This window comes from Rattus norvegicus, chromosome 6 (assembly GCF_036323735.1).
Source record: "Rattus norvegicus strain BN/NHsdMcwi chromosome 6, GRCr8, whole genome shotgun sequence".
Taxonomy (NCBI): Eukaryota; Metazoa; Chordata; class Mammalia; order Rodentia; family Muridae; genus Rattus; species Rattus norvegicus.
This window is the reverse complement of record NC_086024.1, coordinates 127,594,133-127,609,590: the sequence shown is the minus strand read 5'-3', so window position 1 is coordinate 127,609,590 and position 15,458 is coordinate 127,594,133. Positions and strand designations below refer to the sequence as shown.

Here is a 15,458-nt window from a genome sequence, read left to right as displayed (position 1 = left end):
GGGCAAACCCGTTGTGCTGCCAGGGAGCAACGAAGCCCAATGGTTTGGCCGCCTTCCAAGATAGACACAAGGCGCCCACACCACGACTCCCTCACCCCACACTCTGCACTGGCCACCATCCAGCACCCCGCCACTAGCGGCGGCGCCTTTAAGACTCAGCGGCGCCCCCTGGCGGCAACCCGCGTTTCCTCCTCCGGGAGCTCTGCCCCAGGCCCCGCGTGTGCGCGGCGTGTGCGCGGGCGCCGGGGCAGGAAGGGCGGGGGACACGGCGGCGCGCGCCACGAGGGGTTCCCCGCGCGCCCGAGAGGCACGCGCGGGCGAACGCGAGCCGCGGGAGGGCGTGCTCCTGCTCGAGCTCGAGGCACGGGTGAGGTCACGGGCGGCGGTCCCGGATCCCTAGAGTCCTGGAGCGTCGCGCGGTGCTGCGGGTCGCACGTCCCTGCGCGGGCGAGCCCCGCGGGGCGGAGGGGGGCGGTGCGGCGGCGGTGCGCGCCCACCCGCGGGGCCCAGCCAGTGGCGCGGCGCGCTGAGCCTCCGCCCCCGGCCGCCGCCCCGCCCCGGCCCGCCCCGCCCGCCGCCCCGCCCGGTAGGACCGCGCGCTGAAGCCCGCTCCGCGTCCCCGCCGCCGGAGGAGGTGCCCGCACGCTCGCGGCGCGCGCCGGCCCCACACGCTCGGCCTGTGGGCGATTTCCTCCGGACCCAGGCTCCCGGGCCGAGGAGGAAGAAGATGCAGACCTTCCTGAAAGGGAAGAGAGTTGGCTACTGGCTGAGCGAGAAGAAAGTCAAGAAGCTCAATTTCCAGGCCTTCGCGGAGCTGTGCAGGTGAGGAGGGACGCGACTCGGGGACCCCCGGCGGCCCGAGCCCGGTTACCCTCGGCGGGCGCGGGGCAGACGACCGCGACCCGGGAAGGAGCGGCGCGCGGAGGCTGGTTCGCAGCAGCAAGGTGGCCGCGGGGGGCCGCGGGCTGTGTCCGAGGGGAGCGTGGCGGCTGTGGGCGTTAGGCTCGGACCGCGGCTCTCAGGTGCACTGGGGTCGTGCCGGGAGATCCCTGTCCGTCCAGTGTGGTGGGACCCGGGAAATCCGGGAGTCCATGCCAGCAGTCAAGGGCTTGAGGGTACTTTTGGACCGGTGTGTTTTTCTTCCTCCCTCTCCTTCCCTTTAGTCGAACAGGGTACCCGCGTTTGTGTGGAGCCTACTACGTGCCTCGCGTGTACACAGCTCCTGAAGCTGTCATTGCACATCAGCCGGCTTAAAGCCAGTTGGAATGAGTAGCGATACTTGTCTTGTATGTGGTGATTTGCTGTCTCATTAGAGCCTCGCAGCAGCCTCGCAAATTAGCCAGGGTGGTGATTCTGGGCCACGTGTCTGAGAAGAGGGACACTTATCAGCAGAGAGGTGGGATACCTGCCTGTGGTCCCGGGGCCAAGGAGTGGCAGAGCATAGAAAGTGATGGGTGGACCCATGCAGGGTAGAATTGTCATCTGCCATCCGGGCTGAGCACCTCGTTCTCCCAGCACTGGTGCTTCAGTGACAGAGACCCAGGGCTTTGGTAGATCTTGCTCTTAATACATTACAGAAGTGCCTTGAGTTAGGTATGTGTGCCTTGCCTCTCTGCAGAGCTCTTGGTAACTGCTTCTCAATGAAAGCCTTAGAGATTCCAGCCCCCAAAGCCTTTTGCAAACTCGGGGCGGAAACCTTTTGTTAAGTAGTCTTTTCGCTTGGTAGATTTGATTTTTGAGATGGACTTGTCACTTGTAGTTCTGTCCCTGGTGGGTGCCCCAAATTTTGGAGAATTGAACAGTTGGGTTTCCATATCCCTTGGTGCACAGAGGTTCGTTAGCAGTCTGAGCTGATACATAGAGGCCGCCCTGGCTGCACTGCCTTGCCCCTCAAGAGCCTGCTGCTTGTCCAAGAGCCTGCTGCTTCTCTGCCCCAGGAGAGCCTTACAGGCCCTCTTTGACCACAACTGGATGGGATAATGCCTATTTATAAGGGGGTCCTGGTTCTGCACCCCTTAGTTCCCTTGTGGGTTTGGCCAAGTCTCCCAGACAGGCCTCTTAGGAGAAAGCAGGCTTTTCACGCTTGGCAGGGCGTTCAGTGCAGCCCAGAATTCACAAGGAAATCAAGAGGAACTTGAAGCCAGAGCTTTGGAAAAGCCCAGGGCTTATGGAATATTTTTTTTTAAAAAAGGACAGTTGGACGCTTGTACTGTAAATAAACACACTGTGAAAAGGTTGCCCTAGACAGCAGAAAAATTTGGAGAAGCCCCTCTGTGGTTATTCTGGAAGTCCAGTTCTGACTCGAGGGGACCAGAGCTCCCCCTGCTGTCAAATAATTCTTGGGAAACCCCAGTTCATCCCTTTCATCCTTTTTATTGATATGGGTTTGTGTCACCTTTATCTAAGCCCGAGGCTTGTCCTTGGCCTGGTGTGTTTTACTCTGTAGTGAGCAGGCTGTAGCAAGAGAGTCCTAGCAGAGGCTTAAGAAATGAGGATTCACTGGCAGACCTACAGGTTGACTTGCCCTTCCCGTGGGACCTCCCTCCTTTAAAGAGGGCGGGGGTGTGTGTTTCAGGGCACCCCAGGGTGTCAGCCCATCTCAGGGAAATCTTTATTGAGCATTCATTTCTCAGGAAGGTGGTTAAATTCAAGGTCTACAGACCTCCCTTTGCACACAGGTAGGCTTCAGAGAGATGGCAGAAAGTCTCTGGGCTGTCTCAGCAGCCCAGGAGTCCTAATGTGCGTTTTTTTATTAGTATAGCTTTCAGTGCATTGTAGCTGAAGCTTAAGAAGGAAAAGAAAACACCAGAAAGAGTTTTTCTGTTGCTTCTTTACTTTCAGGACAGAGCCCCCTGGTGGCCACATTATTAACGAAACAACTGTTGAGATAGTGACCCCACCCCCACCCCTCCCTCTACTGTGTTTTGTTTATTGTGAACGCTGGAGTGGTCTAAGTGGCTCCGGGGACACTGTGAATGGGTACCGTCCTGTTCTTGACATTCAGAAGCTGGGGGTGCAGCGCTTGGGTATTGATGGATGGTGAATTGTCGATGAATTTCCTGACAAAAAGGGCCAGGGGTGTTGGGAAATGACTTGAACTGTCTTCCAAGCATTTGTAGCAACATCCACCAGGGCAGTGGAATGACCGGTGTAATTGACGGTCGGGCCTTGTAAAACTCCTTTCTCGGGAGCTCATCTCATTTAGCCCTTGGTTTACAGACTGGGGTGGGGGTTGGGGTTGGGGGTACCAAAGGGGGAATGATCCATATGTCTCCTTTAAGAGCTCACAGTCCAGCCCCGAGACCTTGAGACTTGCTCAGAGAACAGAGCCTCTTTTCAGACACTCTTGTCCAGTTGCTGCTAAATGTCTCTAGGGGTGCCTTCCTTTTCCAGGTCAAGCTATGCCCTCTGCAATGTAACAGGTTCTGTTTTTCCCGAGGGGAGTGAGCAGGGCCCTTCCATAGGCCATTGGAGCCAATTCCTGGGAGGTTCCCTACCTATCATAGGCAGGTACAAAAGCCAACCTTTTACATATGTGCCCTGATAGCATGGGGCCAACAGATGGGCTTTGGACCAACCTGTCTCCAGTGGCCTTGTTTATTTCCACCCATCCTTGGTGTCTCCTCCCAAGTACAAGAATACGCTCTGGTTAGGCTCATTTATCCTTGCCTGCCTCTCTGCCTCTAGCTAGAAGTGACTTGGAAGCTCCCTCATCCCTCCTCTCTGTGGCTTTTCCAAGATGGGCAGTTGAGGTTCTCAGGGGAAGGGGAGAAACTGGGTTGGGCCTTGGGGAGTGTTCAGCTGAGGGTAGCTGGCTGGGCCCGGGTTTCCTTCTTTGGTGGTTAAGCTTCTCCTCCATCTCCTCTCCTCCTTGACCCTTATTCTAGGAGACCTGAGCTGTAGGTGGAAGATCCTTTGGCATAAGGTGATGGTGAGCCTTGCCTGTCTTCTGTAATTTTGTTTACTTTGGGACATTGTCCCCTCTAGCCCATTCTGGCCTCAAACACCTGATGACTTTGTTGCCTCGGCCTCCTGGGTGATAGGATTAAAAGTGTGAACCACCACACCAAACTTTACACTGTAGATTGTAACATGTCTTATCTCCTGCAAGCTCTCTAATAGAATCAGGGAAACTGAGGTTTGGGAACCTGCGAGGGACTGTGCCACTGGTTGGAGGGCTTATGGGAGCTTAGCCTGAGTCTTTACTGCATGAAAGCTGTCTCCGTGTTTGTTCAGTGTTCTTACCAAGCTAAGATGAACCATTTCAGAGGCTCCCGCTGCCTATCTGGGAGACTCTTGTCCTTGAGAAACCTGGGGGCCATCTGGTCTACCTCAGCTTTTGGGAAATGGACTCATGGGGGACATCTCAGACCAAGTTATGTGTCCTAACCCACCAAGACCCCTGTTTGTCTCAGAAGGGACCCAGGACTGTGTCGATACTTATGTGCACCAAGTGCTTTCTGGAGTCCAGGGCAGGTATAAGGCAGTAGGTTGAAGTACAATGCACAGTGTTGGTGCATAGTGCACATGGGGCTTGGAATTTGGTGTCTGCTGTAACCTGGTTTTGGAGAATGCTTCTGGGCCTGTCTTTTCCTCTAAGGTTGTACATTCCCATCCCACCCCACCCCCATGATTTGAGACAAAGTCTCACTATGCAGCCTAGGTTGGCCTTGAACTGTTGTTTCTTCTGCCTTGGCCTCCTCCCCAGTGTTGGATTTCTAGGCATTCCCAAGCATACCTGACAGTCTTCCTTTGTGTTCATGCTAGAGAATTGAACCTGTGCATGGTAGGCAAGTCCCGCTAAGCTACACCCCCAACCCTATTTTATCCTTTAAAACAAAGCCATCTGGAGGTTGCTTTCTGCTGAAATAGCTTAGTATTCTGGGCTGAAATTCTAGGAGATTCTGCAAGAAGAGAAAAGAGGATTGTTACCGGGGTTGAATGATGCTGGTCTGCAGCCCAGCATTTTTCTGTAGATTTCAGCTGCTGGCTTTGCTGTGATCTCAGAGCTCTAATGGAGAGAGACATCCCGGTCAGGTTCACTTTACGGCAGCTCTCGAAAAATGTACCCAGCCTTGCAAATAAACCTTTCTCCAGCTCTTGGGTGCAGGCTGGACTTGCTGTGGGGGTAGACATCGAGTCTTTGATTAACAGCTTCCTAGGTTTCCAGGGCCAGGTTCACAGCCTACCCTCCATGTGATGCCCATTTGGCTCTGTAGATTTAGTGACCTTGGACTACGTTTTAGTTGTTCTGCAGGTATGCTCTGGGATACTTACTAACTGATCCTCTTGCTAGGAGGTGGGCTTTGTGGAACTGAACTTCAGGTCATTGGATCGGGCTGAAGAGGCGGCCCACCCTGCCTGGTGGCTGAAGTTCTTTACCACCTAGCTTTGGCAGGGTGCTGCAGCCTCCTGGCTGGAGAATCTGAGGGAATTACAAATGCAAGGAGGAGGTCTCGGTTTCTTTCTTTCTTTCTTTCTTTCTTTCTTTCTTTCTTTCTTTCTTTCTTTTTTGGTTTGGCCATTCCAAAGAATTCATTCGTTCGGTGCTTTGTGAAAATGCCATCTTCGTTAATAATCCCATTACTGTTATTAGCTAACATTTCTGCCTCCCACCCCCTTTTAAATATTTAGAGCTTGAGATGAAGCTCAGTCGGTAGAATGCTTACCTAGCATGCATGAGCACCTGGGGTTGATCTTCCGCACCACATAAAACTGGGTGTGGTGGTGCATGCCCCCGCAATCGTAGCACGATGGAGGTGGAGGCAGGACGATCAGAGGTTCAAGGTTGGCGCCCCTGAGTGTTCAAAGCCATCCTGGGCTGTGTCTGACCTAGATTTCACTTTGTAGTACAGGCTGGCCTCTAACGTACAGAGACCTGTCTGCCTCTGCTTTCTAAGTGCTGGGATCTAAGGTGTGCACCAGCAAGCCTCCCTCCCCACACCCCCTCTTAAAATACAAGCACGTGCTGCAAAATCCAGAGGGCCCAAAGCATGTGATGAAAAGCCAGCTTGTCCTTTCTTGGCCCTGAGTTCAGCTGCTCAGGGAACCCAGCAGGCTGTCTCCACGGGCATTGATGTGACCAAAGGGGAGCATGCAGCCAGCCTCCCCTTACAGTGGTACAATTGCTTGATGCATGGGGTTGTCTTCCTTGGAGAAATTCCACATTGCTGCTTCCTTTAGAGCTTCTGTATCATGTGTGTTCTCTCTCTCTCTCTCTCTCTCTCTCTCTCTCTCTCTCTCTCTCCCTCTCTCTCTCTCCCTCCCTCCCTCCCTCCCTCCCTCCCCCCCCCTCTCTCTGCCCTGTCTACCTATCTATGCATATGCACTGTGGTTCAGCTCTCCAGAGGACGGAACATTTTTCTTCTCCTGAGGTTTCCTCCTGCTGCCCTAGACAGTTTGACAGTGGGTGCCCCCATCCCTTGCCTGGATGTGCGTTGACACGTGTTAGGTCAGAGGCCGCAGACATTCTACTTTTTCTTGCAGTCCTGAAACAATTTTACTGTTTCAGTTTCAGAGGGTGACAGGGTGGGAGGGATACAACTCACGTTCAGCACACAGTGGCCTGGCGGGTGCAGGGGTGAGAAGGAATACCCTGGTTGCATTTCTTTTCACCATAGTGAATAGTGAGGTTGAGGGGTCCCACAGGTACCGGACACGGCGGGGCTGATGACCCTGCTCCTCCCTGTTCCTAATCATCATGTCCCCCAGGCTCCCCTGGTTGTTCCTCTCATATGAATTAGCAGGTTTTGGGCATTCAGTGGAAACTTTGAGATGTGGTCTCTGCCTGGTAGGATCTAAAGAGGGCTTTTGTTTTTGTTCACCTCGGTAAACCTGCATTTGGAGAGAATGCTTGGGCACATCCTTTTAGAAAGTAATGCTGGATTTAGAAAGCAGGTCCTTCACCAGAAGAGCTTGAAGGCCTTCCTTTCTGCTTGAACTGTTTACCAGCCTTCCCCGTCCAGTGCTTCTGGAGAGCCAGCTTTGGAGAAGGTGTTGGAGAGAGAAGCCAAGACCTCCTGGATGAAGTAGCTGGTACGAGGTCACACAGTAGGTCCTGCTCTAAGGCCGGAGTCCCCTCCTAACGTCTGGAACTAAAGTCTCCCAGCGAACAGGCCCTTTCTGGGGGCTGCGAGGGAGGACATGATTGTATTAGAGAAGGTTGGGCCATTCCTGTTTGAATCTGTCTGGGGCTTTGTCTTGCCTGCTCCCAGCCTTCTCAGAAAGCAGCCTTTGTGGCCTGCGCCTCCCCAGCAGGGCCTCACAGGCTGGTGTCTGGGCCCCTTATGGTACCAAGCTGCAAGCCTGTGATGTCCCCCCCTCCCCCACCCCACATTACCCTCTCGCCACCACCTGTTTTTAAGGTTCACTAGGGTGGTTCTGTCTCCAGATATGTGAGGATTTGAGAATCACTCCCAGGAGGGAACCCCCCCCCCACACACACAAGGTTCCCGCCTCAGCACCTCCCCCTCCAAGCCTGTGCACGCTGGGTGCTCCACCCCGTAAAGTGCTCAGAGTGTCCCTGGGCACACCTAATGGACTATGCTAAGTCACCAGTTGTCCCTGGAGGGTGAATCAGGATACACAGGCCAAAGGCCTTCCCCCCAAGAACTGAGAGATGCCTTTCCTCCTCTTTCGCTCCCTCTGCTCTTCTGTGATGTTCTGAGATACCCGCTATGCACACACACACAGACATACACACGCGTACGCACACAGACACAGACACACACACATACACACACAAAACACACACATACGCACACACAAACACACAGACACACAGACAGACAGACACACATACACACACAAACACACACACACGCGCGCGCGCGCACACACACACACACACACACACACACTGCTAGGCTTGTCTTTCCTTTGACTAATTCTGCTTTGCATCCTGTCTGTCTTCTTAAAAAGTGGGGGAGAGATTTGGAATGCTGACACCGCACAATGAACACAGGTACCCAAAGGCAAAGGCATGTGGTGGGGTCAAGGAGCTGCCTGGTGCTTTCAGAAGCCCCTGCTGATCTCTGGCTCAGCCAAAGCGCCTCGTGACCCTCAAGTCCTCCAGGTCAGGAGAGAAGCACCTGAGGTGGAAGGAGGAAGGGATAAGTCCCGGGTTAGCCTCACTCGTTGGCCCAGCATCTGCCCAGTGCCCCTGTGCTGGGTTCTGCCCTTCCTTTGCTGGGCCTGTTGGAAGGGAAGGTGAGCCAGCATGTCTGTCTGCACATCACACACACTGCAAAGTTTAAGGAGTCTGGATGCTCGCAAACTGGAGAGGATAGTGCTGGGGTCTCTGAGGTCTGGTCAGAGAAGGTCTCTCCTGGGAGGTGGTTTTCACTGACAGGGACTGAGCACTCCCTGGAGATGCTGAAGGACCCACGGAGTGGGCAGGGTCCCCTGCCTAGGGGTGCAGAGCCTCGTTCACAGCCCTGAAGGGTCCCACTTGACTGAAGGCAGCCATCTTGGAAAGGGCAGCTTTGGGTATAATTCCAGGCGGATGTTGGATGTCGGCATCCAGAGCCTGTTCCTTGGAAGTGTGATGGAGGCCACGTGGCTGGCCCTGTGACCTTCCTACCATCCGAAGGAGCTGCCACCGTGCTCCGGTCTGAGGACAGGAGAAGACCTGCTCCCCTCTGGCCTGGCTCAGTTCTGCCTTTGTGTTGAGGAAGCCAGGAACTGTGGGCCCAGGGCAGGTGGGATGAGTGGGCTCCAGGCCAGTGGCCTTGCCCAGAGCCTGGGGTTGGTGGGAAACCCAGCTGATGCTTGTGCTTTTTGGGTCCTCATTGGTTTGCTACCGGCCTGTGCGTGTCAGCTTGCCTAGCGGAAGACACCTGGGCTCTTGGCCAGGCACACATCTGTCTTCATCTTCCTCCAGCCATCCCAGAAGGTGAAGCTTCTCCAGGAAAGCAGGCTGGGGATCTTGTGGAATGTCCTGTTGATTCTTCTGAAAGAAACAAAAGTCTCACTTACTGTGCTACTGGGCGTCATAACAAAACTCTCACATGTAGGTAGCACTGGGTTAAGTAGGCTAAACCAAGGCTGGGCAGGGCCCTGCTTCTTAGGCGGGGCCTTTTCAGATAGGCCCATTGGAAGCAGAGATTCCCAGGCAGGTGGTCTGTGCACACAGCTGTCTGCTGCAGGTTCCTGATGCCTAAGTCTCTATCCCTGGTGCTCACACTAGGCTTACCATGAACTAGCGGTCATCTGATGCCTCGTTGGAGCCCCAGCCCACAGGAGAGAGGGAAGGCAGGGCCACCAGGTTGCCACTTTCTGGGAAATCTGTTCTCCACACCTTTTAAGATTTCTTGCCTCTGGCTGCTGGTTTGCCTTGGAGTATACTGGTGAGGCAGGCTGGAAGAGGTCTGGCCTGGCCACATGCAGTAGCCGATATCAGAGGAGGCTCAAGGCCCAAGGGAGAGGTGGGGGAGACACAGCCCCAAGATGTTTTCCTCACGGTGCTCCTAGGCCCAAGCTGGGAAGCTGGGATAGCTGGCTGGACAGGTGGCTGCCAAGCCTCTGAAAGTTTGTACTTTACCTCCTCTCTCCTCCCTCGTATGTGAGTAGCTCACACTGGATCAGAGAGGCTGCTGGGAACCTCCACAGGCCTGGCATGATTGTAGATGGGAAACCCACTCTCCCAGGTGGGCGGTGCATCTATGTTTGCCTGATGAGAGAATTTAGATTCAGAGAGAGTCGGGATTCCCCCTTGGGGGCTGGTTGACTCTTGTAAAACCACACGGCTTCCACCCGCCGCCGGGTCACCTTGTCTTAAATGTAATATCCATCCCCCATGCACTCGGTACCCAGCTTCGAAGAAAACCAAAGTGTTACAAGCTGAGCATCGTTGGTGTGCATTTGCCGTCCCAGAGGGCGGTGGGCATGGCACTGAGCTCAGAGCTCAAGACTTGGCCAGCTGGCTCTGATGACTGTGCTTGCTGTTCTTCCCTCCCCTGCCTCTGCGCCTGCCTCCCAGGGGTGCTCTGCCTCCCAGGGGTGCTCGGGGAAGAGAAGATGTGAGTGTCCTCCCCTAGGACTAAACAAGAGGCCAGCAGACAGCCCTCTCTCCTGAAGGCTTTTGCCTGTGTGTGTGTGTTGCTGTCTTCTGTTTTCTAGAGGGGCTGAGGGTGGCCGTTGGGGTCAGGGGTCAGGGGTCAGAGGCCTCTTGCCTAGCAGTTCCACTTTCGTTTCTCTGTTTCACTCTTGATTCCACTCAGCTGCCAGGCCTGTAGTGAGGTGAGGGAACACAGGGGACAAATAAAATGGGTCATTTGTCCTAGTGAGGTTCCCAGGCCATTCCTCCCTCTGGAATGGACCGGAGTGGGGGTGGGGGTGGGCCCCAGTGTCTTTCTTTTAAAGGTATCCCATTCACTCCTTTACATGCTCATAGGATAGGTACCCATGACTGACTGCTGCATGCCAGCCACCCCAGGGTCAGAACAGCTTGAGAGAGTCTTTTTAGGGCCCTTGTTTGACTACCGTGTTCCAAGCTGGGGGCCTCCTAAGACCCTTGGATCAGAGCTGCTTTACAAGGAGTCAGGCCACATGGGCTGGATGAAATTTCTGCATCTTCCTAAAGCACCACACCCGTCCCTCGGAAATGTGAAGGAGACTCTGAAGAATGGAGCCGTTAGTCCCACCAGTTATAGAGCTGGTGGGCCGTGGCCACGGGTGGCGGTGGGAGGGGCGGGGGTTTGAGCCTGACCTGACTGACCACACAGCTTAAAAATTGTATTGGGGTCCTATTCGCTATGGGGTCCCCCGGGCCTGTTGCCTCCTTGTGAAGCAAGCCTACCTAGTGGTTCGGTGTAGAAACAGAAGTTGTTCTTCATGCACACTTTTCCTTATCTTGAACCGAATTCAGCCACACGCGTAGCCTGTGCTCAAGGAGGTTTGGGTAGCTAGTCCCTTTAAGGCTTTGGGGAAGGCTGAGACTGTGGGCATAGGTAGAGAGGCCTACAGTAGGTAACTTCTGGCATTTTGGAGATCTGAAGGTGCCTCAGCTGCGGGCGTGTGGTCCCTTCACAGGGTGGTAGGGGCATCGTGGGCTGCCTGTAGTGTGTGAGATCAGGAGTCTTGGAAGCTGGGCTTCCTGGAACACAAGCGGCCCTTCACAGAGCCTCCGTTTGCTCTCAGCCACGCAGCTGGATGCTTGCAGTGCCAGCCATTGCTTTCAGCCTCTCTTTGGAAAGCGAGGCCCAGAAAGATCCCTTTCTGGAGATTGTTCATGGTTGGTTCCTCCATGCTGTGGAATTTTAACATCCGTATAGGTGACTACGCACTGCTTGCCCGGAGGGTGACAGGTACTGGTTTACTTAGATCCACTCTGGTCAGATGCTGGGTCTGCCAAGGAGCCCTACCAACAGTATAGCTGCTATCCTGTGGTGCCATGCATGGCTGCCCTGTTTGTGAAGTGCTCTGTCTGAACTCTGACTCTGGGGAGATCCTGGTGTCCTTACCTGAGCTCAAGCATAGGCCATAGGTCCACTTTCTGTTTAAGCCCTGATTGTGTTCCTTCTGGGGTTGATTTGGGGACCCTGGAACCTTATCCGCTGAAACTAGATCCTTAGAAAGTTTGGGGAATGTTGACAAAGATCTCCCAAATTTGGCAGTCTCTTGGTAATATTTCTTATCAGGGCAGTTTCTGGGTTGGCCAACGGACGGCTTTCTGACTGTGTGAGTTTGCCGACTTAACCTCTGTGCAGATGGGGTGAGCGAGGGCATCTTACTGTCCTGCTCTGCCAGCCAGTGGGAACCGTGAACTCTTTTTTGTTTGTTTGTTTGTTTCATTTTTCCAGACAGGGTTTCTCTGTGTAGCCTTGGCTGTCCTGGAACTCACTCTATAGATCAGACTGGCCTCAGATCCACAGAGATCTGCCTGACTCTCCCTCCCCGAGTGCTGGGATTAAAGGCATGTACCCCCACTGCCCTGCAGGAACGATTACTCTGGAATCGGCCTAAGAAGGTTAGGCTTTCTAGGAGCTCTATCAAGAATGTAGCCTCAGAGGCCTCTTGGCCAGATTCCTGTCAGAGCAGGGGACAGTGGGCATGTTGCTCACTGGGGATCGCAGCCCCTGTGGACCTCTTCTCTAGGTGGCTGATTCGGCTGTGTTTAGGTCTTCTTGGGGTCTTCATTTCCTCCCCAGTTGGACTTGCTCTTGGTACCTGTGCCAAAGGTATTCAGCATTCGTAGGCTTCCCTCCTGTGTCCTGCAGGCCAGAGGCTAGCCCTGGGAGGAGCTGCCCTGAGCCACCCGAGTCACACCGTGTTCTGCAGGGTGAAGGGTGGGGGGGGGAGGGCACGTTACATGATGGTGAGGAACACTGGTTTAGAACCTTTGAGCTACATGCAAAGAGGTCTCTGCAGGTGCAGGCTCGGAGGGGCAGGCCTTGCAGGTTTGTGTGCTGGTGTTGGCCTTTACCACTCTGGGGTCCTCAGGTGTCCCTCTTCTGACCCGAACAGTGCTGGGGCAGAGTCAGTTCTGTTCTGTTCTCGGCCATGGCTGGTGGACCCCATCCCTGCCATTGATGAGTGACTTTTGTCGATGGGCCCACGGTGAGCCGTAGGCCTTGCTCCAATTTAGTGGTCTTTCATTTGGAGAAAGAAAGATGAATGCCCCCCATAAGTCAGAGCCTCAGTACTGGCTGCCTTTGTCCTCAGATAAGCTTGGTTCTGTTTATCCCTATGGTCAGTCTACACAGGTGCATTCAAGGAGCTGGGGTCAAAGGCTGGTGGATGGATGCCCTTGAGCTGGTCTCCTCCTGCCGTGTTCACAGGGTCTAGGGGAGGCTTCCCAGCACCTTAGAGTGGAGGCTGTTGAGCGGACCTTGGGGTATTGACACTGAAGTGCTTTGGAGTGAAACAGTCCACGTGTTCTGTAAACAGGCCGGCCTGTTGCCATTTGGCTGTGCTTGGGGAGAGTTGAGTTATGTGTCTGCCAGGATCCCTGAGGATCCCTGAGCCAGGAGCAGCTTTGACCAATCAACTGGGTCATTGGATCCAGAGGAGAGGCTGGTTGGGGGGGGGGGGGGGGACAGTGATCTGTCCGACGCTCACCTCCAATGGTGTGTCAAGCCGGGTCCTGGCATCTGGCTACTGAGCAAGTCCCATGGGAGCTGTGGGAGGCCCCCCGGGAACATTGCTGCCTGGAAAAGTTGGCCACTAGGCTGCAGTCTCTCTACCCGAGGACCTTGTGCAAAGTGGGCAGGTAGCAGTCGGGGAAGCTCAGGCCAATGGGGCCTGGTTAGAGTTTGGGGCCTCATGGTCCTTCCTGGGGCCAGAGGAAGAGGAGGCTTGTTTGGAACCCTTCTGAAGCTTGCTCAACCTCTGTGGGCACTTCCACCGGGCCGCCCAGATTCCCAGGTGTGGACCTTTGTGATAATGGCCAGGTTGGCTGCTAAGCGGAGGCTCTGCCAGGGAAGCTCTGAAAAAAGGACTGCTCCCAGCCGGCTTCACTGTGGCCACCATGGATGGACAGCAGGGCTGGCCCGACCTTTGTCCCGTCGGCTGGGAAGAATCCTCTTGGGCCTTGAGCTGCCCAGGGAAGCAGAAACTAGGGTCAGAGCTCAACCCACTCAGAGGTCCTGGGAAGGGAGTTTGCCAGTCACTTCTGCTTAGCCATGGGGCTTCCTGCTGTCAGGAAGAACCCCAGGGCAGGTTCAGCCCTGGTGTTGGAGGCCATGGGAGGTCTTGAAGAAGGCCTAGCTTGATCAACTGAAGTCAGAGCTCTAGAAACTGAAACCAGGCTCAGTAAGTCAGTGACTTGGCCCATGCGGTTCTGAGAAGCCTCTGGGGGCCTGGCTCAGGCAGACTGTGAAAAGATACCAAACAGCTTTTGTTAAAAGGTCCTACTCCAAAAGGAAAGAGGGATGAGGTGGGGGTGGAGGTCACATTAACAAACCACCACAAGTTGGGTGTGGTAGTTCATGCAGGAACCCTAGCATTGGGGAGGTCAAAGCAGGAGAATCTCAAGTTCAAGGCCAGCCTGGACAATGTAGCAAGACCCTGTTTCACCTGGAAAAAAAAGAGGGAGGGAGGAAGTGTGTGTGTGTGGGGGGGGACTACCCATGCTCAAAAATTAACTGGCACTAAAGTGAGTTATACTAACCCAGTCCCTGGCTGCGCTGTGTGTGTGTGTGTGTGTGTGTGTGTGTCTCTGTGTGTCTGTGTGTGTGTAGGCACCTGAGATTCTTCTGCACTTTTCCTCTCTGTGCTGACTTTGAATTGTCAGTGTCTCTAGGAAATAACTCAGGAAGATAGGTTGGTTACCTTTGCTCTTCTTGGGTAACACTGGGCCTGGCCATGCTCTGGTCAATCTCTTTTGGAGGCTTGACCTCCCAAGGGGTTCATGGTCACCCTTTCCCTTTGTTTTAGTCAGCTCTGGCTTCTGTAACAAATACCACAACCTGGGGGACCATAGCCTGGGGGCTCAAAACACACAGTTGTCCTGGTTGGAGACTGGAAGTTCAGGGAAGGCCTTTTCCTAGTACACAGACAGCCGCTTTCTAGGTATGTCCACTGGTGTCAGCAGGAGGAGCAAACTGATCTTTCCCTTTTGTTAAATAAGGGTGCTGACCCCATGTGGGATCCCTTCCTTACAATCACACCAGAACTTAATTATTTCCCAAAGACTTGTCCAACGCTGTCTCAGTGAAGAGTAAGGCTTTTCAACCTCCGAGGCTTTTTGGCCGGACACCTGCTTTCAGTCTGACATTCCTCTTGCTCTGCCGGCTGAGACACTGCCTTCATCAGACTGGGAGGGACTTGAGGATCTGCTCATCACCGTTGGGTCCTGTGGGGGAGGCGGGCCAGCATGCAGGGCATGGCCAAACTTGAGCTCTGTAAAATGGGTTATCAGTGTCCTTCTGAGGCAGTTTGGGGATGAGGAGGCTCCACCGAACTGGTGGAGGTGGGTTCTAGTGCAGTGGGGGGTATGATTCTGATTTATTCTCATTTAACCATCCAACCCTCCTCCCCCTCCCCCAGCTGAAGATGCGTTCGATTATTATCGCCAGTCTCCGAACTGGTCTAAGGCCCGTGGCTAGTGTGGCCCTTTAAGCCTGGAGGCCATGTCTTCTGCCTTATGCCAGCCAGGGTGGGGAGCTGAGGCCTGTGGAGGGTTGGGGAGGGAAGGTTCAGGGAGAGACAGCCTGTGGTGAAGACCCACAGGGTGACTTCCTCAGTGCCCCTCCCCCCTTTCACCAACGCTTCCTCCTCTCCACCCTTATCCCATTTGTTTGTGAGAAGGGCCCCAGCTGCCCCGGCTTGCACTGAGCCCCAGCTGAAGGAGACTGAGGGTGTCATCTCCTCCCTGGAATCAGCCCTCAGCAGACAGCATCAAACCACCCGCCTGTCCGCATTTCCTTCTCGTGTGTTCTCTTTTAGCGTAGAATTATCATAGACTCCACAAGTCATTGTACATGTAGCATTTTGGTTTCTGCTTTCTGCACCTGGCA

At 54.4% G+C, this 15,458-nt stretch overlaps 1 protein-coding gene across 3 annotated transcripts in view; it reads left to right on the top strand.

The window, feature by feature from the left end:
* Positions 1–270: 270 nt before the first annotated feature.
* Positions 271–15,458, top strand: part of Itpk1 (inositol-tetrakisphosphate 1-kinase) — a 133,732-nt gene continuing 118,544 nt past the window's right edge. Inside the window, exon 1 of one of the 3 annotated variants that reach the window (XM_039112755.2) lies at positions 271–822. Coding sequence is in view for 2 of the 3 variants with exons in the window: in XM_017594304.3 (XP_017449793.1) it covers positions 728–822 (95 nt within the window). In the remaining variant the exon portion in view is untranslated. The remainder of the gene's footprint in view (positions 823–15,458) is intronic. The other 2 variants (XM_017594304.3, NM_001191985.1) reach the window with 2 other exon arrangements.